The sequence below is a fragment of the Triplophysa dalaica genome, chromosome 5 (assembly GCF_015846415.1).
Source record: "Triplophysa dalaica isolate WHDGS20190420 chromosome 5, ASM1584641v1, whole genome shotgun sequence".
Lineage (NCBI taxonomy): Eukaryota > Metazoa > Chordata > Actinopteri > Cypriniformes > Nemacheilidae > Triplophysa > Triplophysa dalaica.
In genome coordinates this window covers 25,061,431-25,086,527 of record NC_079546.1, presented here as the reverse complement: position 1 = coordinate 25,086,527, position 25,097 = coordinate 25,061,431, and the positions used below count along the sequence as shown (strand labels likewise).

General features: G+C 37.4%; 3 protein-coding genes across 3 annotated transcripts in view; 1 reads left to right on the top strand and 2 right to left on the bottom strand.

The window, feature by feature from the left end:
* Nucleotides 1-16,918: 16,918 nt before the first annotated feature.
* On the top strand, nt 16,919-18,977 carry LOC130421275 (stonustoxin subunit beta-like). Its single transcript, XM_056749076.1, has 3 exons — nt 16,919-16,947; nt 17,059-17,106; nt 17,817-18,977. Exons 1-3 carry the CDS (start codon nt 16,926-16,928, stop codon nt 18,347-18,349), a joined length of 603 nt encoding a protein of 200 aa, XP_056605054.1. The 5' UTR covers nt 16,919-16,925; the 3' UTR covers nt 18,350-18,977.
* A 3,003-nt stretch (nt 18,978-21,980) lies between these two features.
* On the bottom strand, nt 21,981-22,734 carry LOC130420909 (histone H2B-like). The gene has a single exon (XM_056748447.1). The coding sequence runs from the start codon at nt 22,728-22,730 to the stop codon at nt 22,356-22,358; it is 375 nt and encodes a 124-aa protein (XP_056604425.1). The 5' UTR covers nt 22,731-22,734; the 3' UTR covers nt 21,981-22,355.
* Nucleotides 22,735-23,104: 370 nt separating this feature from the next.
* LOC130421408 (uncharacterized) overlaps nt 23,105-25,097 on the bottom strand; it is a 62,054-nt gene continuing 60,061 nt past the window's right edge. Inside the window, exons 4-5 of the mRNA XM_056749254.1 lie at nt 24,706-25,041; nt 23,105-23,715 (exon numbers count right to left, since the gene is read on the bottom strand). Of these exons, the coding sequence (XP_056605232.1) occupies nt 23,399-23,715; nt 24,706-25,041 (653 nt within the window). The 3' untranslated portion in view covers nt 23,105-23,398. The remainder of the gene's footprint in view (nt 23,716-24,705; nt 25,042-25,097) is intronic.

Genomic DNA, 25,097 nt, shown 5'->3' with positions numbered 1-25,097 from the left:
TCTGCGCATTAGATGGAAGCGCTGGCCTCTGTGGAGGCGATCGCTGCGGCGACGCTGGCTTCTGCGCATTAGATGGAAGCGCTGGCCTCTGTGGAGGCGATCGCTGCGGCGACGCTGGCTTCTGCGCATTAGATGGAAGCGCTGGCCTCTGTGGAGGCGATCGCAGCGGCGACGCTGGCTTCTGCGCATTAGATGGAAGCGCTGGCCTCTGTGGAGGCGGTCACTGCGGTGATGCTGGCTTCTGCGCCCTAGGTGGGAGCACTGGCCTTTGCGGAGGCGATCGCTGCTGCGATGCTGGCTTCGGTGCTTGTGGTAGGTGCATGGGCGTCTGAGGAGCCAATCCCTTCTGCAACGCTGGTTTCTGCGCCTTACATGGAACCATGGGCGTCTGTGGAGCCGATCCCTGCTGCAACGCTGGCTTTGGCGCTTGTGACAGAAGTGCTGCGGATGATTCCTAGTTGCAGCACTTGGTTCCATGCCTGAAGTGGAAATGCTGGCCTTGGCTGAGGCTGTTGTGACGCTGACTTCTTTGCTTGGAATGGGAGTGCTGGTCTCTGCCAGGGTAGTCGCTGCTGCGATGTTGGCTCCTGCTGTTAAATCTACTGCTGCAGAGCCTGAGACTTGGGCACTGGCCCCTGAGCCGGTTGAAGCAGTGGTGAGATCTCCTGTTAGAGAGATTTAGGCTGGCATGGAGGATGTTCGCGTATGGATTCTCTAGATGATTTTGGAAATGAGCGTTCGATGGGCTTCCCTGATGATAGAGCGATCTGACCTGATGTAGCTCTTGAAAGCTTCCGATGTCCAGCGCCCTAGTGCTTGGATTTGAGACTGCGAGAGGCCTTTTTGGGCTGCTGTGGTTGCTGCGCCTATGCGGAAGGAGTGGCCGGAAAAGTGGTCTGCGGGGATACCGGATAGGAGCAGGACAGCTTTTAGGTGCTTTTGGAACCAGAAGCGTGTAGCTGGGCGGTTAGACTCGTTGACGAATAGAGGATCCGTTGTGGTTTTGGTCTGGGATTTCCTGAAGTGGAGGTAGGCTAAGAGGGTCTGGTAAGGTTGAATTGGTGAGTGGAGATTGAATATATAGATGAAATGTCCTCTCCTGGTTTGGTCCGTCTTGCTCTGTTTAATGGAGAATGATATCCTCTCTGAATCGACTACTGACAGGTCGGATACCGTTGGATGGGTTAGGGGGTTGAAAGTGGATGTTGTGGAAATTTCTGAACATCTTAGAAATCCGAAGAATGCTAGGATAAACATGGTGTCGAGTGTGCGATCGACGTTTGGAGTGGTATCCTTTACGGAGGGTGCAAATGCATCTGGTCAGTATATCCAGGGTTATGGGTTGCCTTGCATCCTGGCGAGCAGGCTGGGTAAGTTGAATGCCTTTGATAAGCATAGATGTTTGGGAGCTGGCTATGGGTGCAGATGGTGAATTGAATACGAGTTTGTGGAAGAACTGGACTCCACTCATGTAGCCTTTAATTGCGCTGGCCTGGAGGTTTTTGAAGAGTTTAGGAAGGAGATGAAGGAGGTGATGGTGAGGACAGAAAATCGGGAAAGGGAATGTTGAACGCCAGGTGAAAAGACTTGAAGCTTTTCCATGCAGTGAGATAAGATTGGAGGGTCCTGAGGGAGACGGCTTGGATGATGGAGTTTAGAGAAGCATCGAGGAGAGTTTTTAGGGGGTGGTTAACCGGAATATCAGCTCTGAATAGGGAGGTACCGGTGTTGGCAAAGGGTCTGCTTCGGGTGCCAGCCGCCTGAACTTCTGCCAAGATCTGATGTTGTCTGGGACTGGGGGCGGTTCCAACGCTGGTGCGTTGATTGGCACTGGCATTGCTGTCGCCGTGGCCAATGTGAAGCTTGATCTCCTCTGTGGGAGAGAGAAAAGGGAGGGGATTGCAGCCGCCTGAGCGGCTAGCGGAGCAATGCTCGCGCTAGCGGCGGCTTCTAAGGGGGCGGTGATATGGCTGAGGACCGGCACCTGCATCGCTAGCTGAGGCAGCCTCGCGCTAGTGGTCGATGGAGGAGCCGTGGGTCAAGAGCCAGGGGCAGGGAATGGGTGGGAAAGCACCGGAGCTCCGGGTGCTTGTGAGCTTATGTCTCCTGGGTAACTAGCATTGCCGGCTGCTGGCGGGGCATTATTGGGAGACTTGTGCTGGAATGCGGAGTGAAGGACGTCCCGCCTAGGGGTTCCATAGCATCCGGGGAATCTGTGGTGCTACCCACGCTTGCCGATGGCCTGCTACTGCAACCTGACGATCGTGGCTCTTTCTTGTGAGGGAATGTCGACATGTGCGGCCGGAATCTGATGCAGAAGTCTGTGGACTTGTTTGCTTCTGACCAGGGACTCCCCGAGAGCCCATATGGCTGGCAGGCATGTGATGATGTTGAGTTACGCATGGCGAGGTTTGTGAACGTATAATGCCTCTGAAACCTCTGCTTGCAGATGGAGTTAATCCGGAGTGTGCAAGATGCTTAGCTGTGGAGGGTGAGCGTTTTACGGACACCCCAATAAATTGCTGTTTTAACTTCAAATTGCTGTGCACACTGTATGGGTTGAACACAATTAATTATTTCGGAGTCAACATAGCAGCTGGGGTTTTATTCCAAGATGCGGTTGTGTTCATGTAGAGAGACGAGGGAGATCTTACGGTGAAGCAACTAGTAAATATGCTTAGGCGTGCTGCTGTCTGTCTAACTTAAAGTAACAGCGGCAAGCATTGACCTTGTTCGAGCATCTACGATTTAAAACGTGATAACTGTATGGACGCATAAACAGACTGCTGGTGTACAGTTAACGAGGTTTAGTACACATTACAAAGCCTTGTTGTCTGCCCAACAGATACAGAAAATAAGTCATTAAGAACATATTTATTTTGTATTTGGCTGTATTGCTTTAAAACAAAGCTCTATACAACCACTGAGAGAGTATGAAGCGGAACTAAAGTGCATGGCTAGTCCGATATTACGCGGTGACGTCACTGATGTGCAATTTAGCACTTGACGTCATCTGGCGACATTTAGCTATTTTTCGGGCAGGCTTAGTTACTATCAAATGAAAGGAATTGGCAACACTGGTTCACTGGACAGCACGGGCACAGAGTTCATACATAAAACATTGTCCCTGTAAAACAAACAACCAAGTGAGTGTGCTCGTGCCGGCCAGCGATATACCATTCTCGAGCGCAGCAGAGGCAACGGCATAACGGTGGATGAAACTAAATGTATTTTCGAGTAAAAAGATTGTACTCACCCAGCTTCTTGCGTTTCGGCTGTTCAAAACCAAGTAAACTCAGTTTATAAATACATTGTGATTTATCACAATTTAATTTGGGGTTAATCCGAGTGACTGCATGGAACAAGAATTAATTATTTCCCCAAAGTTGATTGTTTCTCTTCGCAGAAAAAAAAAAAAAAAAAAATGTACGCCCGTTGAAACGACATCGTATTGGCGTATCCTATTGATCGGTTCAAAATGCGGCGACCATGCGAGCCTTAATAGCAAATGCTTAGTGGTAGCCAACAGCCTGCGTCTGAAACACTGTCGTCCCTTTAGCAGTGAGCTCTCGCTAGCAGCACTGGCGTTTACAACGAGCCGGCGTTTATCATCGAGCTGGCGTTGTGTTGCGAGCTAGCATGCCGGCAGCACTTGCATAAGGGAACGAAAGAGGTGACGAGCGCTACTTATTCCAGCGGGAATACGTTATCACGTCCCGAAGCTGCGGGGAAGAAGTATTTGAAATGTTACTTTACGGATCGGGCCTGTCGCGTGGCTGGTCGGCGTTTAAAGATCCGTAAGGTCCCTTGAATACATGACGTCCTTCCTGTCGTGATGAACCCATTAAGAGTTTGGTTTTCATTGTAAATGTTTGTCGAAAAGCGGAAATAAATGTATAATGTAAACAAGCTGCTGTTTTGCGTGTGCGTCGATGGGCATTGCAGTTGCGAGACATGATTATTAGCCTACTCATAGAGAATCCTCGGACATGGCTTCGAAAGAAGCGTATCGATGCTTAATCTTAGGAGATCGAGCAGGTAAGATGGTTTCCCTATTTATTAGCGAGCTTGCTAGGGCTAAATGTGTACAGCTGTGATTGCTGATTATAGACCAGCCGGCTGATTATATGCTCCGGCTCCTCCCGAACTTTGTTAATTAAACATCATTTATGTTCACGTGTGAGTTTTTATTCATCTGTTGTTTATGTTCACGTGTGAGTTTATTCATCTGTTGTTTATGTTCACGTGTGAGTTTTTATTCATCTGTTGTTTATGTTCACGTGTGAGTTTTTATTCATCTATTGTTTATGTTCACGTGTGAGTTTATTCATCTGTTGTTTATGTTCACGTGTGAGTTTTTATTCATCTGTTGTTTATGTTCACGTGTGAGTTTATTCATCTGTTGTTTATGTTCACGTGTGAGTTTTTATTCATCTGTTGTTTATGTTCACGTGTGAGTTTTTATTCATCTAATGTTTATGTTCACGTGTGAGTTTTTATTCATCTAATGTTTATGTTCACGTGTGAGTTTTTATTCATCTAATGTTTATGTTCACGTGTGAGTTTTTATTCATCTAATGTTTATGTTCACGTGTGAGTTTTTATTCATCTAATGTTTATGTTCACGTGTGAGTTTTTATTCATCTAATGTTTATGTTCACGTGTGAGTTTTTATTCATCTAATGTTTATGTTCACGTGTGAGTTTTTATTCATCTAATGTTTATGTTCACGTGTGAGTTTTTATTCATCTAATGTTTATGTTCACGTGTGAGTTTTTATTCATCTAATGTTTATGTTCACGTGTGAGTTTTTATTCATCTAATGTTTATGTTCACGTGTGAGTTTATTCATCTGTTGTTTATGTTCACGTGTGAGTTTTTATTCATCTGTTGTTTATGTTCACGTGTGAGTTTATTCATCTGTTGTTTATGTTCACGTGTGAGTTTTTATTCATCTGTTGTTTATGTTCACGTGTGAGTTTTTATTCATCTGTTGTTTATGTTCACATGTGAGTTTTTATTCATCTGTTGTTTATGTTCACGTGTGAGTTTTTATTCATCTGTTGTTTATGTTCACGTGTGAGTTTATTCATCTGTTGTTTATGTTCACGTGTGAGTTTTTATTCATCTAATGTTTATGTTCACGTGTGAGTTTTTATTCATCTAATGTTTATGTTCACGTGTGAGTTTTTATTCATCTGTTGTTTATGTTCACGTGTGAGTTTTTATTCATCTAATGTTTATGTTCACGTGTGAGTTTTTATTCATCTAATGTTTATGTTCACGTGTGAGTTTTTATTCATCTAATGTTTATGTTCACGTGTGAGTTTTTATTCATCTGTTGTTTATGTTCACGTGTGAGTTTATATTCATCTGTTGTTTATGTTCACGTGTGAGTTTATTCATCTGTTGTTTATGTTCACGTGTGAGTTTATTCATCTGTTGTTTATGTTCACGTGTGAGTTTATTCATCTGTTGTTTATGTTCACGTGTGAGTTTATTCATCTGTTGTTTATGTTCACGTGTGAGTTTTTATTCATCTAATGTTTATGTTCACGTGTGAGTTTTTATTCATCTAATGTTTATGTTCACGTGTGAGTTTTTATTCATCTAATGTTTATGTTCACGTGTGAGTTTTTATTCATCTGTTGTTTATGTTCACGTGTGAGTTTATTCATCTGTTGTTTATGTTCACGTGTGAGTTTATTCATCTGTTGTTTATGTTCACGTGTGAGTTTTTATTCATCTGTTGTTTATGTTCACGTGTGAGTTTTTATTCATCTGTTGTTTATGTTCACGTGTGAGTTTTTATTCATCTGTTGTTTATGTTCACGTGTGAGTTTATTCATCTGTTGTTTATGTTCACGTGTGAGTTTATTCATCTGTTGTTTATGTTCACGTGTGAGTTTATTCATCTGTTGTTTATGTTCACGTGTGAGTTTTTATTCATCTGTTGTTTATGTTCACGTGTGAGTTTTTATTCATCTGTTGTTTATGTTCACGTGTGAGTTTTTATTCATCTGTTGTTTATGTTCACGTGTGAGTTTTTATTCATCTGTTGTTTATGTTCACGTGTGTGTTTTTATTCATCTGTTGTTTATGTTCACGTGTGAGTTTTTATTCATCTGTTGTTTATGTTCACGTGTGAGTTTTTATTCATCTGTTGTTTATGTTCACGTGTGAGTTTTTATTCATCTGTTGTTTATGTTCACGTGTGAGTTTTTATTCATCTGTTGTTTATGTTCACGTGTGAGTTTATTCATCTGTTGTTTATGTTCACGTGTGAGTTTATTCATCTGTTGTTTATGTTCACGTGTGAGTTTTTATTCATCTGTTGTTTATGTTCACGTGTGAGTTTTTATTCATCTGTTGTTTATGTTCACGTGTGAGTTTTTATTCATCTAATGTTTATGTTCACGTGTGAGTTTTTATTCATCTGTTGTTTATGTTCACGTGTGAGTTTTTATTCATCTGTTGTTTATGTTCACGTGTGAGTTTTTATTCATCTGTTGTTTATGTTCACGTGTGAGTTTTTATTCATCTGTTGTTTATGTTCACGTGTGAGTTTTTATTCATCTGTTGTTTATGTTCACGTGTGAGTTTTTATTCATCTGTTGTTTATGTTCACGTGTGAGTTTTTATTCATCTAATGTTTATGTTCACGTGTGAGTTTTTATTCATCTAATGTTTATGTTCACGTGTGAGTTTTTATTCATCTAATGTTTATGTTCACGTGTGAGTTTTTATTCATCTGTTGTTTATGTTCACGTGTGAGTTTATTCATCTGTTGTTTATGTTCACGTGTGAGTTTTTATTCATCTGTTGTTTATGTTCACGTGTGAGTTTTTATTCATCTGTTGTTTATGTTCACGTGTGAGTTTTTATTCATCTAATGTTTATGTTCACGTGTGAGTTTTTATTCATCTAATGTTTATGTTCACGTGTGAGTTTTTATTCATCTGTTGTTTATGTTCACGTGTGAGTTTTTATTCATCTAATGTTTATGTTCACGTGTGAGTTTTTATTCATCTAATGTTTATGTTCACGTGTGAGTTTTTATTCATCTGTTGTTTATGTTCACGTGTGAGTTTTTATTCATCTAATGTTTATGTTCACGTGTGAGTTTTTATTCATCTAATGTTTATGTTCACGTGTGAGTTTTTATTCATCTGTTGTTTATGTTCACGTGTGAGTTTATATTCATCTGTTGTTTATGTTCACGTGTGAGTTTATTCATCTGTTGTTTATGTTCACGTGTGAGTTTATTCATCTGTTGTTTATGTTCACGTGTGAGTTTTTATTCATCTGTTGTTTATGTTCACGTGTGAGTTTTTATTCATCTGTTGTTTATGTTCACGTGTGAGTTTTTATTCATCTAATGTTTATGTTCACGTGTGAGTTTTTATTCATCTAATGTTTATGTTCACGTGTGAGTTTTTATTCATCTAATGTTTATGTTCACGTGTGAGTTTTTATTCATCTGTTGTTTATGTTCACGTGTGAGTTTATTCATCTGTTGTTTATGTTCACGTGTGAGTTTATTCATCTGTTGTTTATGTTCACGTGTGAGTTTTTATTCATCTGTTGTTTATGTTCACGTGTGAGTTTTTATTCATCTGTTGTTTATGTTCACGTGTGAGTTTTTATTCATCTGTTGTTTATGTTCACGTGTGAGTTTTTATTCATCTGTTGTTTATGTTCACGTGTGAGTTTTTATTCATCTGTTGTTTATGTTCACGTGTGAGTTTTTATTCATCTGTTGTTTATGTTCACGTGTGAGTTTTTATTCATCTGTTGTTTATGTTCACGTGTGAGTTTTTATTCATCTAATGTTTATGTTCACGTGTGAGTTTTTATTCATCTAATGTTTATGTTCACGTGTGAGTTTTTATTCATCTGTTGTTTATGTTCACATGTGAGTTTATTCATCTGTTGTTTATGTTCACGTGTGAGTTTTTATTCATCTGTTGTTTATGTTCACGTGTGAGTTTTTATTCATCTAATGTTTATGTTCACGTGTGAGTTTTTATTCATCTAATGTTTATGTTCACGTGTGAGTTTTTATTCATCTGTTGTTTATGTTCACGTGTGAGTTTATTCATCTGTTGTTTATGTTCACGTGTGAGTTTATTCATCTGTTGTTTATGTTCACGTGTGAGTTTTTATTCATCTGTTGGTTATGTTCACGTGTGAGTTTATTCATCTGTTGTTTATGTTCACGTGTGAGTTTTTATTCATCTGTTGTTTATGTTCACGTGTGAGTTTTTATTCATCTGTTGTTTATGTTCACGTGTGTGTTTTTATTCATCTGTTGTTTATGTTCACGTGTGAGTTTATTCATCTGTTGTTTATGTTCACGTGTGTGTTTTTATTCATCTGTTGTTTATGTTCACGTGTGAGTTTTTATTCATCTGTTGTTTATGTTCACGTGTGAGTTTTTATTCATCTGTTGTTTATGTTCACGTGTGAGTTTTTATTCATCTGTTGTTTATGTTCACGTGTGAGTTTATTCATCTGTTGTTTATGTTCACGTGTGAGTTTTTATTCATCTGTTGTTTATGTTCACGTGTGAGTTTTTATTCATCTGTTGTTTATGTTCACGTGTGAGTTTATTCATCTGTTGTTTATGTTCACGTGTGAGTTTTTATTCATCTGTTGTTTATGTTCACGTGTGAGTTTTTATTCATCTGTTGTTTATGTTCACGTGTGTGTTTTTATTCATCTGTTGTTTATGTTCACGTGTGAGTTTTTATTCATCTGTTGTTTATGTTCACGTGTGAGTTTTTATTCATCTGTTGTTTATGTTCACGTGTGAGTTTTTATTCATCTGTTGTTTATGTTCACGTGTGAGTTTTTATTCATCTGTTGTTTATGTTCACGTGTGAGTTTATTCATCTGTTGTTTATGTTCACGTGTGAGTTTATTCATCTGTTGTTTATGTTCACGTGTGAGTTTTTATTCATCTGTTGTTTATGTTCACGTGTGAGTTTTTATTCATCTGTTGTTTATGTTCACGTGTGAGTTTTTATTCATCTAATGTTTATGTTCACGTGTGAGTTTTTATTCATCTGTTGTTTATGTTCACGTGTGAGTTTTTATTCATCTGTTGTTTATGTTCACGTGTGAGTTTTTATTCATCTGTTGTTTATGTTCACGTGTGAGTTTTTATTCATCTGTTGTTTATGTTCACGTGTGAGTTTTTATTCATCTGTTGTTTATGTTCACGTGTGAGTTTTTATTCATCTGTTGTTTATGTTCACGTGTGAGTTTTTATTCATCTAATGTTTATGTTCACGTGTGAGTTTTTATTCATCTAATGTTTATGTTCACGTGTGAGTTTTTATTCATCTAATGTTTATGTTCACGTGTGAGTTTTTATTCATCTGTTGTTTATGTTCACGTGTGAGTTTATTCATCTGTTGTTTATGTTCACGTGTGAGTTTTTATTCATCTGTTGTTTATGTTCACGTGTGAGTTTTTATTCATCTGTTGTTTATGTTCACGTGTGAGTTTTTATTCATCTAATGTTTATGTTCACGTGTGAGTTTTTATTCATCTAATGTTTATGTTCACGTGTGAGTTTTTATTCATCTGTTGTTTATGTTCACGTGTGAGTTTTTATTCATCTAATGTTTATGTTCACGTGTGAGTTTTTATTCATCTAATGTTTATGTTCACGTGTGAGTTTTTATTCATCTGTTGTTTATGTTCACGTGTGAGTTTTTATTCATCTAATGTTTATGTTCACGTGTGAGTTTTTATTCATCTAATGTTTATGTTCACGTGTGAGTTTTTATTCATCTGTTGTTTATGTTCACGTGTGAGTTTATATTCATCTGTTGTTTATGTTCACGTGTGAGTTTATTCATCTGTTGTTTATGTTCACGTGTGAGTTTATTCATCTGTTGTTTATGTTCACGTGTGAGTTTTTATTCATCTGTTGTTTATGTTCACGTGTGAGTTTTTATTCATCTGTTGTTTATGTTCACGTGTGAGTTTTTATTCATCTAATGTTTATGTTCACGTGTGAGTTTTTATTCATCTAATGTTTATGTTCACGTGTGAGTTTTTATTCATCTAATGTTTATGTTCACGTGTGAGTTTTTATTCATCTGTTGTTTATGTTCACGTGTGAGTTTATTCATCTGTTGTTTATGTTCACGTGTGAGTTTATTCATCTGTTGTTTATGTTCACGTGTGAGTTTTTATTCATCTGTTGTTTATGTTCACGTGTGAGTTTTTATTCATCTGTTGTTTATGTTCACGTGTGAGTTTTTATTCATCTGTTGTTTATGTTCACGTGTGAGTTTTTATTCATCTGTTGTTTATGTTCACGTGTGAGTTTTTATTCATCTGTTGTTTATGTTCACGTGTGAGTTTTTATTCATCTGTTGTTTATGTTCACGTGTGAGTTTTTATTCATCTGTTGTTTATGTTCACGTGTGAGTTTTTATTCATCTAATGTTTATGTTCACGTGTGAGTTTTTATTCATCTAATGTTTATGTTCACGTGTGAGTTTTTATTCATCTGTTGTTTATGTTCACATGTGAGTTTATTCATCTGTTGTTTATGTTCACGTGTGAGTTTTTATTCATCTGTTGTTTATGTTCACGTGTGAGTTTTTATTCATCTAATGTTTATGTTCACGTGTGAGTTTTTATTCATCTAATGTTTATGTTCACGTGTGAGTTTTTATTCATCTGTTGTTTATGTTCACGTGTGAGTTTATTCATCTGTTGTTTATGTTCACGTGTGAGTTTATTCATCTGTTGTTTATGTTCACGTGTGAGTTTTTATTCATCTGTTGGTTATGTTCACGTGTGAGTTTATTCATCTGTTGTTTATGTTCACGTGTGAGTTTTTATTCATCTGTTGTTTATGTTCACGTGTGAGTTTTTATTCATCTGTTGTTTATGTTCACGTGTGTGTTTTTATTCATCTGTTGTTTATGTTCACGTGTGAGTTTATTCATCTGTTGTTTATGTTCACGTGTGTGTTTTTATTCATCTGTTGTTTATGTTCACGTGTGAGTTTTTATTCATCTGTTGTTTATGTTCACGTGTGAGTTTTTATTCATCTGTTGTTTATGTTCACGTGTGAGTTTTTATTCATCTGTTGTTTATGTTCACGTGTGAGTTTATTCATCTGTTGTTTATGTTCACGTGTGAGTTTTTATTCATCTGTTGTTTATGTTCACGTGTGAGTTTTTATTCATCTGTTGTTTATGTTCACGTGTGAGTTTATTCATCTGTTGTTTATGTTCACGTGTGAGTTTTTATTCATCTGTTGTTTATGTTCACGTGTGAGTTTTTATTCATCTGTTGTTTATGTTCACGTGTGAGTTTTTATTCATCTGTTGTTTATGTTCACGTGTGAGTTTATTCATCTGTTGTTTATGTTCACGTGTGAGTTTTTATTCATCTGTTGTTTATGTTCACGTGTGAGTTTATTCATCTGTTGTTTATGTTCACGTGTGAGTTTTTATTCATCTGTTGTTTATGTTCACGTGTGAGTTTTTATTCATCTGTTGTTTATGTTCACGTGTGAGTTTTTATTCATCTGTTGTTTATGTTCACGTGTGAGTTTTTATTCATCTGTTGTTTATGTTCACGTGTGAGTTTTTATTCATCTGTTGTTTATGTTCACGTGTGAGTTTTTATTCATCTGTTGTTTATGTTCACGTGTGAGTTTTTATTCATCTGTTGTTTATGTTCACGTGTGAGTTTTTATTCATCTGTTGTTTATGTTCACGTGTGAGTTTTTATTCATCTGTTGTTTATGTTCACGTGTGAGTTTATTCATCTGTTGTTTATGTTCACGTGTGAGTTTTTATTCATCTGTTGTTTATGTTCACGTGTGAGTTTATTCATCTGTTGTTTATGTTCACGTGTGAGTTTTTATTCATCTGTTGTTTATTGTTTATGTTCACGTGTGAGTTTTTATTCATCTGTTGTTTATGTTCACGTGTGAGTTTATTCATCTGTTGTTTATGTTCACGTGTGTGTTTTTATTCATCTGTTGTTTATGTTCACGTGTGAGTTTTTATTCATCTGTTGTTTATGTTCACGTGTGAGTTTTTATTCATCTGTTGTTTATGTTCACGTGTGAGTTTATTCATCTGTTGTTTATGTTCACGTGTGAGTTTTTATTCATCTGTTGTTTATGTTCACGTGTGAGTTTATTCATCTGTTGTTTATGTTCACGTGTGAGTTTATTCATCTGTTGTTTATGTTCACGTGTGAGTTTATTCATCTGTTGTTTATGTTCACGTGTGAGGTTTTTATTCATCTGTTGTTTATGTTCACGTGTGAGTTTTTATTCATCTGTTGTTTATGTTCACGTGTGAGTTTTTATTTATCTGTTGTTTATGTTCACGTGTGAGTTTATTCATCTGTTGTTTATGTTCACGTGTGAGTTTTTATTCATCTGTTGTTTATGTTCACGTGTGAGTTTTTATTCATCTGTTGTTTATGTTCACGTGTGAGTTTATTCATCTGTTGTTTATGTTCACGTGTGAGTTTTTATTCATCTGTTGTTTATGTTCACGTTTGAGTTTTTATTCATATGTTGTTTATGTTCACGTGTGAGTTTTTATTCATCTGTTGTTTATGTTCACGTGTGAGTTTTTATTCATCTGTTGTTTATGTTCACGTGTGAGTTTTTATTCATCTGTTGTTTATGTTCACGTGTGAGTTTATTCATCTGTTGTTTATGTTCACGTGTGAGTTTTTATTCATCTGTTGTTTATGTTCACGTGTGAGTTTATTCATCTGTTGTTTATGTTCACGTGTGAGTTTATTCATCTGTTGTTTATGTTCACGTGTGAGTTTATTCATCTGTTGTTTATGTTCACGTGTGAGTTTATTCATCTGTTGTTTATGTTCACGTGTGAGTTTATTCATCTGTTGTTTATGTTCACGTGTGAGTTTTTATTTATCTGTTGTTTATGTTCACGTGTGAGTTTATTCATCTGTTGTTTATGTTCACGTGTGAGTTTTTATTCATCTGTTGTTTATGTTCACGTGTGAGTTTTTATTCATCTGTTGTTTATGTTCACGTGTGAGTTTATTCATCTGTTGTTTATGTTCACGTGTGAGTTTATTCATCTGTTGTTTATGTTCACGTGTGAGTTTATTCATCTGTTGTTTATGTTCACGTGTGAGTTTATTCATCTGTTGTTTATGTTCACGTGTGAGTTTATTCATCTGTTGTTTATGTTCACGTGTGAGTTTTTATTTATCTGTTGTTTATGTTCACGTGTGAGTTTATTCATCTGTTGTTTATGTTCACGTGTGAGTTTTTATTCATCTGTTGTTTATGTTCACGTGTGAGTTTTTATTCATCTGTTGTTTATGTTCACGTGTGAGTTTATTCATCTGTTGTTTATGTTCACGTGTGAGTTTTTATTCATCTGTTGTTTATGTTCACGTTTGAGTTTTTATTCATCTGTTGTTTATGTTCACGTGTGAGTTTTTATTCATCTGTTGTTTATGTTCACGTGTGAGTTTTTATTCATCTGTTGTTTATGTTCACGTGTGAGTTTTTATTCATCTGTTGTTTATGTTCACGTGTGAGTTTATTCATCTGTTGTTTATGTTCACGTGTGAGTTTTTATTCATCTGTTGTTTATGTTCACGTGTGAGTTTATTCATCTGTTGTTTATGTTCACGTGTGAGTTTATTCATCTGTTGTTTATGTTCACGTGTGAGTTTATTCATCTGTTGTTTATGTTCACGTGTGAGTTTTTATTCATCTGTTGTTTATGTTCACGTGTGAGTTTTTATTTATCTGTTGTTTATGTTCACGTGTGAGTTTTTATTCATCTGTTGTTTATGTTCACGTGTGAGTTTTTATTCATCTGTTGTTTATGTTCACGTGTGAGTTTTTATTCATCTGTTGTTTATGTTCACGTGTGAGTTTATTCATCTGTTGTTTATGTTCACGTGTGAGTTTTTATTCATCTGTTGTTTATGTTCACGTGTGAGTTTATTCATCTGTTGTTTATGTTCACGTGTGAGTTTATTCATCTGTTGTTTATGTTCACGTGTGAGTTTATTCATCTGTTGTTTATGTTCACGTGTGAGTTTATTCATCTGTTGTTTATGTTCACGTGTGAGTTTATTCATCTGTTGTTTATGTTCACGTGTGAGTTTTTATTTATCTGTTGTTTATGTTCACGTGTGAGTTTATTCATCTGTTGTTTATGTTCACGTGTGAGTTTTTATTCATCTGTTGTTTATGTTCACGTGTGAGTTTTTATTCATCTGTTGTTTATGTTCACGTGTGAGTTTATTCATCTGTTGTTTATGTTCACGTGTGAGTTTTTATTCATCTGTTGTTTATGTTCACGTGTGAGTTTTTATTCATCTGTTGTTTATGTTCACGTGTGAGTTTTTATTCATCTGTTGTTTATGTTCACGTGTGAGTTTTTATTCATCTGTTGTTTATGTTCACGTGTGAGTTTTTATTCATCTGTTGTTTATGTTATTGTTCCAGATTTGATCATTAATTCGCCAAACAATCGAATCACAAACTACGTCGTAGAAGTGAAACTAAAGTCCGTGTGACTTTAAGCTTGAATCTTAGTGCATTTCTGTTGAAATATGATTTATTTTTAATTATTTTAATTGTCATTTTCACATTATTCACTCATTATTGTTTAATAAGTCATCGAGTTTCTGACGTTGCGTGTCGTTTTGTTATATTCGGGGACACACAACATCAGTGCAGTCCTGTCATGATTTACTATTAGTTAATGTGAACACCGCACATACACGACATATATGTGTGTCCATACATTATATAATGAGGTGTCGCTTATATATTTACAAGTTTTATTTGTTTCTTTTCTAGAGAGATTTCGTGTTAGTTTTACTGTAAAATAAATAATGTAACATATAGACTGTTGTAAACACTGGTCCAAGGCACTTCCGGTATAATTATTTTTTAAGTTTTTAATTAGACATGAACAATTAATCTTAGTGTTATGGTTAAATCCATATCATATTTAACATGATGTTTTGTTTGAATAATGATGTTTTTTACATATATATTTTCAGTATAGTAGTATAGGTTTTATGTTTACGGATTACTGTACTATATATTCATAATTTTATTTACTCTAAAAATCTAAAATAATTGGTGTTGGGACACAGTTACCCTGTAAAAGAAATGTTGATTATACTCAAGATCATGTGCTCAACTCATTGCTTGATTCAGTGTAATTCGGGCAATATACAGTATTTATCTTTATATTTATGCAGGGGCCACTTAAACAACTTTAAATCAAATGATTTATTTTAAAACTGATGTTCATTTTGTGTTCACTTTAGAGATAATCTGCTACCACAACTTTTTTTACAATTGACCTATTGGTAAGTCCCGCCCCCCTTAGATACTGTTGCTAACTCGGACCGGAGTTCCTAATGTCTTTCAATGGTAGTTGTGAGTGTATAAACATTGTCCGTAGTTCTTTTTGATATATTTTGGCCACAGATAAATAAATGACAGAGTTTTACATTCAACACGTTGACTTAATAAAAAAAACACTTTGAATGTGAATCTAAGTCCAAAAATCATTTTATTTAGATCTGTTAAAAAATACAGAAAGTTAATTTGTAAGGGTAAATCACACAGTTTGTGTAGTTTATTGTTTATAAAGATACCTCTTCCACCTGACATCCGTAAGTTCTTTCATGAATGAGAACATAAAATCCACACTAGGACTCCTAGCACAAGCTGGTCATTAAATAAATGGGTGTACCCCCCTTCGTTGAGTTTAACTATATTAATAAATATTGACACCTGCTGTATCATCTAAAGCAGTGGTTCTCAACCTTTTTGGGGTACTCCGAGATAGCACACATACAACTGTCTTATGTCTATTTGATGTCAGCACTTGCATCTGCAAGACATCTACAATACATAGTTTGCTCATCTTCAATACGTCTTGTAGATGTCCGCTGTCAGACATCAAATAGACATCTAGAAGAAGCTTTAAAAAGCTTTACTGGTGTGCATTTTGAGATTAAACAAGGGCACGTATATAATTTAAAAAGAATTCACTACAAGCCATTTTCAGTTTTGACAACTCTAACATTTACTTCAATCGTAAACCCTGTCTGAGAGTAGAGGTCAACCGATATTGGATTTTGCCGATAATGATAACCAAGGTGGTCAGTATCTACCTATGCAGATGAATAACCAATAGTTTGTAATGGTTTATTTCAAATAAAAAAACACAAAGTAAATTAGCAATGAAGTGTATTACATCAAAGAACACGTTGCTTGAACCACTAAACTATATTTTTGATTTATTTGAACTGTATGATTTAAACAAAACTTTAAGTAGGTAGTTTCTAAAATGTAAATAATTTAAAACATTCTTGGCAGCAGACTAGCAGAATGAAGGATCCATTGTAATAGTTTACAATATATACTGTCCTGTTCACATGCGTGTTTGTTTACATTAAAACAAACGTCATTAACATTAGTCGTTGATGCTGTCTCTGTCATCTGTTTTTATTTCGGAGGCAGATTTTGTGCACGCACACACATGCACACATGCGCACACACACACACACACACACACACACAAAAAACTGACAAATGCCTATCCATAGTTACAATAATACCATTTAAACATCTCTGCTTGTATTTTTGTCACCATGTTATAACTTTTTAAGCTAACGTTAATAGGCTGCTAATGTTAGCACGCTCTCAGCCCTGTCGGCAAAAATACTTCTTTTCCCCAGTGAATGCAGCATATAGTCAATTACTTATTACGTCTTAACATCATGTTTACTGCAACTGGCTCTACCTTGTCATTGTGAAACTTATTTTCACAATTTGTGACCAAGTGACCGCTCTTCTGATGATGTGCTCAAATCTGAGAGACAGACTGGAGCATCTCTAAATACAAGAGATGGAAAATACCCCTGATAGACGTGAAGTTTTTATTCATCATCTCTTTTCAGTGTGTTGAATTGTAGAAATACAAATGGTTTCAATGTACATTATTCTCACTTACATGTTTGTTTCTCAAATTAAATGCACAGAGATTATTTCCAGTCCTGAACCCAAGACCAGAGATCAGTTCCTTCAGTGTAAGTTACTATAACTGCATGAATACATTCATTTTATCTCCTATAGATCATAAAACAGACTGAATTCTACTGACTTTATGGACAAATGCTTGTTGTTGACTCTTTACACTAAATGTTAAATGCTCCATCATTTGTTAGTTGCTTTGGATAGAAGCTTCTGCTAAAAGATAAATGTCTCTGAGCTTTCCTGTAGCCCAGTGGTTAGATCATGGTGCTGCGAAGGTCGTGGGTTATATCCCAGGGATTACACATACTTCAAAACAATTGTTTAGTATAATGCAATGTAAGTCACTTTGGATAAAAGTGTTGGCCAAATCCATAAATGTAAATGAATCCTGAAACTTCTAAACGGTCAATAGCAGCATGTGTAAGAATCAATTCTAACCTAAATTTGATTAATTTTTTCAACAAAATACAACAAACGTTTGTAGACTTTAGTCTTAGTGTTAGTAGACCTCCTGGACATAAACATGTTTGGTGTAAGCCCACCGTTGGACTACATTGAACTTCATCCAGACCTGTGATAAAATGTACACCTCATGCACAATCTAAAACTACGACACGCTCTGCTTAGACGACACACAATTCTACCGAATTAACATTCTACCGAGTGATTTTCTTACTGCATCCAATGCTTTGAAATTATATAAGTGAATCAGTAATGATTATTTACTACAATATCGGTTCCCTGTGTGTTTTATGTTCCACAGACTCTCTTCAGCTGACACTGGATCCAAACACACTGTATAAACACCTCCGTCTGTCTGAGAGGAACCGAGTGATCCAATTCTCTCGCACAGACCAGCGGTGCCCTGATCATCCAGACAGATTCGACTGTTGTCAGGTGTTGTGTAAGGAAAGTGTGTCTGAACGCTCTTACTGGGAGATCAAGTGGACTGGTGGTGTAGATATATCAGTGGCATATAAGAGCATCGGGAGGAAGGAATTGGGCCATGTGTGTCATTTTGGACGTAATGATAAATCCTGGAGATTGTACTGCTCTGAATCCAGATTCTCTTTCAGTCATAATGACAAATGGATTAATCTCCCTGTAGTGTCCAGCTCTGATAGAATCGGAGTGTATGTGGATGAGAGAGCAGGAACTTTGTCCTTCTACAGCGTCTCGGACACAAATATGACCCTCATCCTCAGCATCAACACCATATTCACTCAACCACTCTATCCTGGATTTGCAATCGTTTCAATTCATTCCAAAGTGACACTCTGTGATCTAAGAATGTAGATGATTCAGAAATGAAACAAATTATATAATTATCTTAAAGTGCTTGAAAAAACATAACAACTAAAGTGACCTTTATGTTCTATTTTAAATGCAGGTTTAAATGCATCCACGGTCAAATAACGCTAGAATTTTATAATAACTTTTCTCAAATATCTCTAAACAGTTCCCTTCAAGCAGTTCATGATTCAGTTTCTCTAAACCCCACCGTTCCACAAGTCCACTGTGCTCTGATTGGTCAGCCACCCCAGTCTGTTACGATTTGTCTTTCCACATAGACGCACAAGTACATTTCAGCCCTTGGAGGCTTATAGTTACCTACACAGAGATTATTAGTACACGGAGATACTACACTAACTATTTGTGTTATAAAAATAATGACAATTCTGTATGCGAAATAACCCACAGCTAACACAGTATATTAAAGCCATGTTAATGCATTAGCCGCAATTCTAACATGACTGACAACAAAATCTATCCATATCCTTTTTCATAAATCAAGAATAATATAAACAACAGACACTCTACATTAAACGACACATTTTTAGACAGTATTGGGCTCACACCTGATTATCAGAACTATTTCAGAAGAACAGTAATAGCTGCTGTAGGTGTGCATAAAAAAACACATCGTCTCCGCTACAGGATGTAAACACACTGATCAGAGTGTATGTGTTTCGCGGGCATTATGCAGATGTGTTTATTTTTGGAGTGTTTATCATAATTTATCATGGACTGTTTTGATGAACAACTTTGCAGATCTTTAACATTGAACAGTGAATGTTCACCGTTACACAGTGAAATACAGTGTTGAATACTAGTTGTTACTTGTATCCGTAGTTCCGAATATGTAGGACTCGGTGGGGTGTTCCATCAAAAACACTGGAAAACCAATTCCTTTTCTCTTCTTTATTAAATAGCCATCAATTTGATATGCAAGATCAAGTGAATAGCAGGTGCACAAATAATCCTCAAACATGTAGGCACGTCAATTGAGGAGATCAGCAGCTACTGGAATACATGGACATAGGTTGGACAGGAATGTTTGATGTCACTACAAATCAATACAATACTATCAGAGCATACTCAACCAAACAAATCATATGGAAAACACACAAGCAACAACAATTCAAAGACAAGCATAAACATTGTTAACAGTAATATACACCAATGAGGATAATAATCTAAACATACATTACACATCCTTCTAGGAGGATTTGAGGACGAGTGGCTTCAGCTGTAGCACTCCCACATCACATTTTCAGAGGACAATGGCAGGAAGTGAGATCTATTTATAGCCATGGCGCAAAGCATTATGGGTAATGTAGACTGCAGAGTATCTAATAGGAAGCTGAATGAATTAAATGTAGAAATGTAGGTGGAATAATGTTGACAAACATAAAGAAGGAGGTTCATTTCACAACAACAGTCAATTTAATCTTTAAAACTGTAAAATGTACACTGTAATAATCGTATCTGTAAAATAACTGTAAATTACGGACAGCACAGACACCAATTATCTACTATAACACTCCGACCAAATAGTGCCACGAACACAAACAAGTTTGTGTCAGGCGCTGCTCACCTCAGTCACTGGTACAGTTTAAAGGAGGCATGAATTAAAAAATCACAATTTTAACTCAAGCTTTTGTTATGTAAGAGGGAATCGTATTCACCGAACATCATGTCAGTGTTAGAACTGACAACGCCCTTGTTACTGAGATACATTGGTGGAGCACCACCTCCATAGAAAAATATCAACGATTATCGTGGGATCCCGTTTCCTCGCGTGTAGATCCGTTGTCCTCTCGCGGAAGTTATTTGCGTTTCTTTTTGGCATTGTAATGCCGTCATACGACTACTTCTCTAGCCCCGCCCACTGGTTCGCGCATTACAGAACTGAAATGCCACAAGTAGCCCGGTTCCAGATACGAGCGAGGGCAATAAACAAACATGCCGTTAAAGATATCTAAATATTGAGACATCCCTGATTGTGGAAGAATACAGACGCTGCATAACCTTCCTTTGGATTCCGATATTAGGAATGCGTGGTTAAAGTTTAATTTTAAAGACGTTCCAGCTAAAGTGGGTAAACATGGAACATGGTGATCTTTTGTCCGGTTCGGGATCACGGGTCTCAAATGTTGACAGGTACAGTCATAGATCATTAAACACCACACAACTATAGACTAGACAAACTGTAAGCAAAGCCTTGCCATCACATCTAGGAAATTAGTCAATAAATTTGAGTAAAATCATCCTGTGCAAATGCTTCACATGAAATACTGGTGTGGGGAGGTCATTTATAAATCACAGGAGGTCTTCAGATAATACTCTGAATGGTGCTAATGTGTAACATAACACTATGTCTCAAACCAAATTCACAGAAGGCTCCAACTACGCAAACTGTTATCCAATCAAAGCAGTGGGCGTTTACTTTAAAGTTCCTTCAATGCGCCACACCCATAAAAACCGAGCGTTTGTAGAGCGGGCCTCAAAACCTGGGTAGAAAATGTGAGTTAAATGTTTATATTCTGTGTGTTTAATCTTGTTTGTTTGTGTTTGGTGTGTAGACTGTAGCAGCTGAACGTGTAATGCTTTTAGATAAAAACTTATACAACATACAGTAGTAGTATTCATAACATATAGTAGTAACCATGTGTGAAGGGTAATACAACATTTTAAAAACTGTTTTGAATCATTTGGTTGTTTGAGAACATGAATATAAATTAAAGCTTCTTTATAAACACTGAATAGACAAAATGATCTATGAAAATATTTGTGTTGAAGTGAACTGTGCAAATACATAAATGCATAATAAAACATATTAAACAAGTTTTTGAATTGTGTTTTTCTGTGTCTCACCAATCGCTTCTGCCTCTCAACAACACAATAAGATATTTGTATATTTTGTGTAGCCGACTCTGTGCTGGTTTGTTTTGGCCGCCTCCAGCTTCCTTTTATTTATGATGTGACGTAATTGTGATGTTGTCTTAATAAATAGAACATTTACATTTAGTCATTTGGCAGACGCTTTTATCCAAAGTGACTTACAGTGCACTTATTACAGGGACAATCCCTCTGGAGCAACATGGAGTAAAGTGTCTTGCTCAAGGACACACTGGTGGTGGCTGCTGGGATCAAACCAGCAACCTTTGATTTAACAGTTCAGTGGTTTAACCCAATAGACCACCATCACCAATGAAGCAGACTTACTAACTAAATAATTTAATTGGAGAAAAAGTTTTGTAAAATATTTGTAACACAATTATACTGATCATATAAAGTGGGAAATATATCCCAAATAAACACTTAAAACTCGAAAATAGTTTGTTGTCCGCATGATTGTAGTGGTTTGATTCTTTATTTCTACTCATTTGATGTGTTATTAAATCAACAACATTTTCCTTAACCATTAATTTAAACAATGCAATGTTAGGTTTTTCTTATAATTTCGACGTCAACAAAATTGCTTTTACATTAGATACAGTTCATCAAAAGTGAGAATTAGATAAAGAAAAAAAAAGTACAATCAAATTGTTTTGTTGCAAGAAAAATTGTATATTCATCGTTTTCAAAAAGCCTTTGAATGAAAAATGTGAGAACAGAACATGCCAAAGTTTGGCTCCTAGAACTTTCAGTTTGGAGTTGTACAAATGAATTGAAACAATTACTAACTGGACCTTTACATTGAGATTAAAGACAACGAGTTTGGTTGACACTTATTGACCCCCTACACAGACACATGAACATTCAATTGTTCTGCATCTATATTGTCAAGGCACGTGACGATCTATAGTCTTGATTTAAACAAACTCGTGTTCCTCATTTGAGATACAACACGAGACGGAATATTAATTACTTCGTATAATAGAATAATATAAATGTTTATCAGCGAGATGTGCAAAGATTCAACACGACTCCTATAAACCCAATATTAGAAGCTCTTTAGTGACGTCATGGGTGGCTCTTAAAAGAGCCTTTGTGTGCGGCGGATGAAAGCGGCGCTTTACTTGGAGCTGGTGTACTTGGTGACGGCTTTGGTGCCCTCGGACACGGCGTGTTTGGCGAGTTCACCGGGCAGCAGTAGACGCACGGCGGTCTGGATCTCTCTCGACGTGATGGTGGAGCGCTTGTTGTAGTGCGCGAGACGAGACGACTCACCGGCGATGCGCTCGAAGATGTCGTTGACGAAAGAGTTCATGATGCCCATCGCCTTGGAAGAGATGCCGGTGTCGGGGTGGACCTGCTTGAGCACTTTGTACACGTAGATGGCGTAACTCTCCTTCCTGGACTTTCTGCGCTTCTTTCCTCCCTTAACGGCGGTCTTGGTGACGGCCTTCTTAGAGCCCTTCTTGGGCGCGGGTTTGGCTGGTTCAGGCATGATGCTTCTTCACAGATGAGTAAATGCTGAATGTTGAAGAGTCTCGTCGCTGTGGTATTTATTCACTCTCACATGCAAATGTTTAGCGTCACGGAGCCTGTTGTCTGATTGCGTGTCTTCGTCGGCCGAACCCATAAAATGTGTCTATTGGTCAGCTCATAGTTTGACGGGTCGGATAGAGAGCCAATGAAAGTGCTTCCCGCCCACAGTCTCGTGTTTGAAGGTGACCCTCCCACAAGCGATTCAGTTTCCTTTGTTTGCACTTCCCGCTCTTTATCAAATTTGAATTAAAATAAAACGTTTATTTCTGTATTAACTCTACACTAGAACAGAAGTACGTCATCGTGTCATCAAAGTCACTTAAAGATTTCGAGCATTAAATCATTTCACCCTTTTATGCTTTATTCACCAGCTTTGGGCGTGTTTACGTTTATATAGTTGATATGATGGAGTTTCTTCTTCGAGCGAGAGAAGCGTTTAACACAACAGATTAATCTCATCAGTTAATAAAGAACGAGATCTCAGAAACAAAACCGGGATAATAAAACGTGACTTTCACAGCATTTCGTTTGATGATAGAACTTCTGAAATTCAACTCCTCGAGTGAGACAGTGGGTGGCTCTTAAAAGAGCCGTTGTGTTCAATGTTTAACTTCAGAATAAACGCGTTTAACCTCCGAAGCCGTACAGAGTGCGTCCCTGTCGTTTCAGCGCGTACACGACGTCCATGGCGGTGACGGTCTTTCTCTTGGCGTGCTCGGTGTAGGTGACGGCGTCACGGATAACGTTCTCCAGAAACACCTTCAAGACACCGCGAGTCTCCTCGTAGATGAGACCGGAGATACGTTTCACTCCGCCGCGTCGAGCAAGACGACGGATGGCAGGCTTGGTGATGCCCTGGATGTTATCACGCAGAACTTTACGATGACGCTTCGCGCCTCCTTTTCCGAGTCCCTTTCCGCCTTTACCTCTTCCAGACATGATTGCTGATAATTTAGACTAAAGTCTATCAATTGGAGAAAACCGTCGGCAGAGTGTTTAAACATGTGCTTATAGGACCTAATAGAAACATGCACACGAGGGCGGGAACAGCCCACGTCATTTACATGTTTTTTCTTCACGCCTCTGCCATCCCAATGCTTTCAGTAAAACAAAAAAACAACAAGTTTAAGATTTTCTAAGAAACTAAACAATAAACTTTAAATGATAGTTCACCCAACAAAATGATGTCATCATTTACTCTGCCTCATGATATTTCATATCCCTTTAAATGACTAACTGTGTTCTCACAATCAAAGATTAAGATATTTGTAAGAATGTCAGCAATTTTCAATCCTTTGACATCATTGACTGCCACAACAGGAACAATTAAATGGTAGTCAAAGGTGCACTAAACGGATTGTTTCATAAATAGTTCAAAAAATGTCAATTTATTCAACAGAAATATTTGTAATACTAAGGGAGTGGATGATGTAACAGAACTGAAACTTCCCAACAGAACAAAGAAATTAATATATATATAAAGTAAATACAATTTTTATTTGTGGGTGAACTAGCCCTTTAAATTGTAATTATATATTATATAGAAATGATAGACGACCACTAGCCAAATTTTGCTTCGTTTTTAATCTACTAGCAAAATGAATATTAAAGTGTGTTTGAGGGAAGGGAAGTAAATTACATGTGATCAGACGGCCTTAAGAAGAATGATTTAGCGAGCGAACACGAGATATCTCTGCTGATTAAAGAGACACTGATAAGATAATGATCCTTAATATTGAGCAATCACGCCTAACACAATAATGTTAATCATTGGCAAAAAAAAGATGGAAATCGTGTCGTTCAGTTGATGTGGTGGCTCTTAAAAGAGCCGTTGAGTTGTTATTAAAGCGGGACTTAAGCGCGCTCTCCGCGGATGCGGCGGGCCAGCTGAATGTCTTTGGGCATGATGGTGACCCTCTTAGCGTGGATGGCGCACAGGTTTGTGTCCTCGAACAGACCGACCAGATAAGCCTCGCTGGACTCCTGCAGAGCCATGACGGCGGAGCTCTGGAAGCGCAGATCCGTCTTGAAGTCCTGAGCGATCTCTCTCACCAGGCGCTGGAAAGGCAGTTTGCGGATGAGCAACTCGGTGGACTTCTGGTAGCGGCGGATCTCTCTCAGAGCCACGGTGCCGGGCCTGTAACGATGAGGCTTCTTCACGCCGCCGGTGGCGGGAGCGCTCTTACGGGCGGCTTTGGTGGCGAGCTGCTTCCTCGGGGCTTTGCCACCGGTGGACTTACGAGCGGTCTGCTTGGTTCGTGCCATCGCTGCTGAATCTTCTGCGTTCAGTTCAGAATATGTCTGTAGTGTCGGTGTGCCTGCTTTT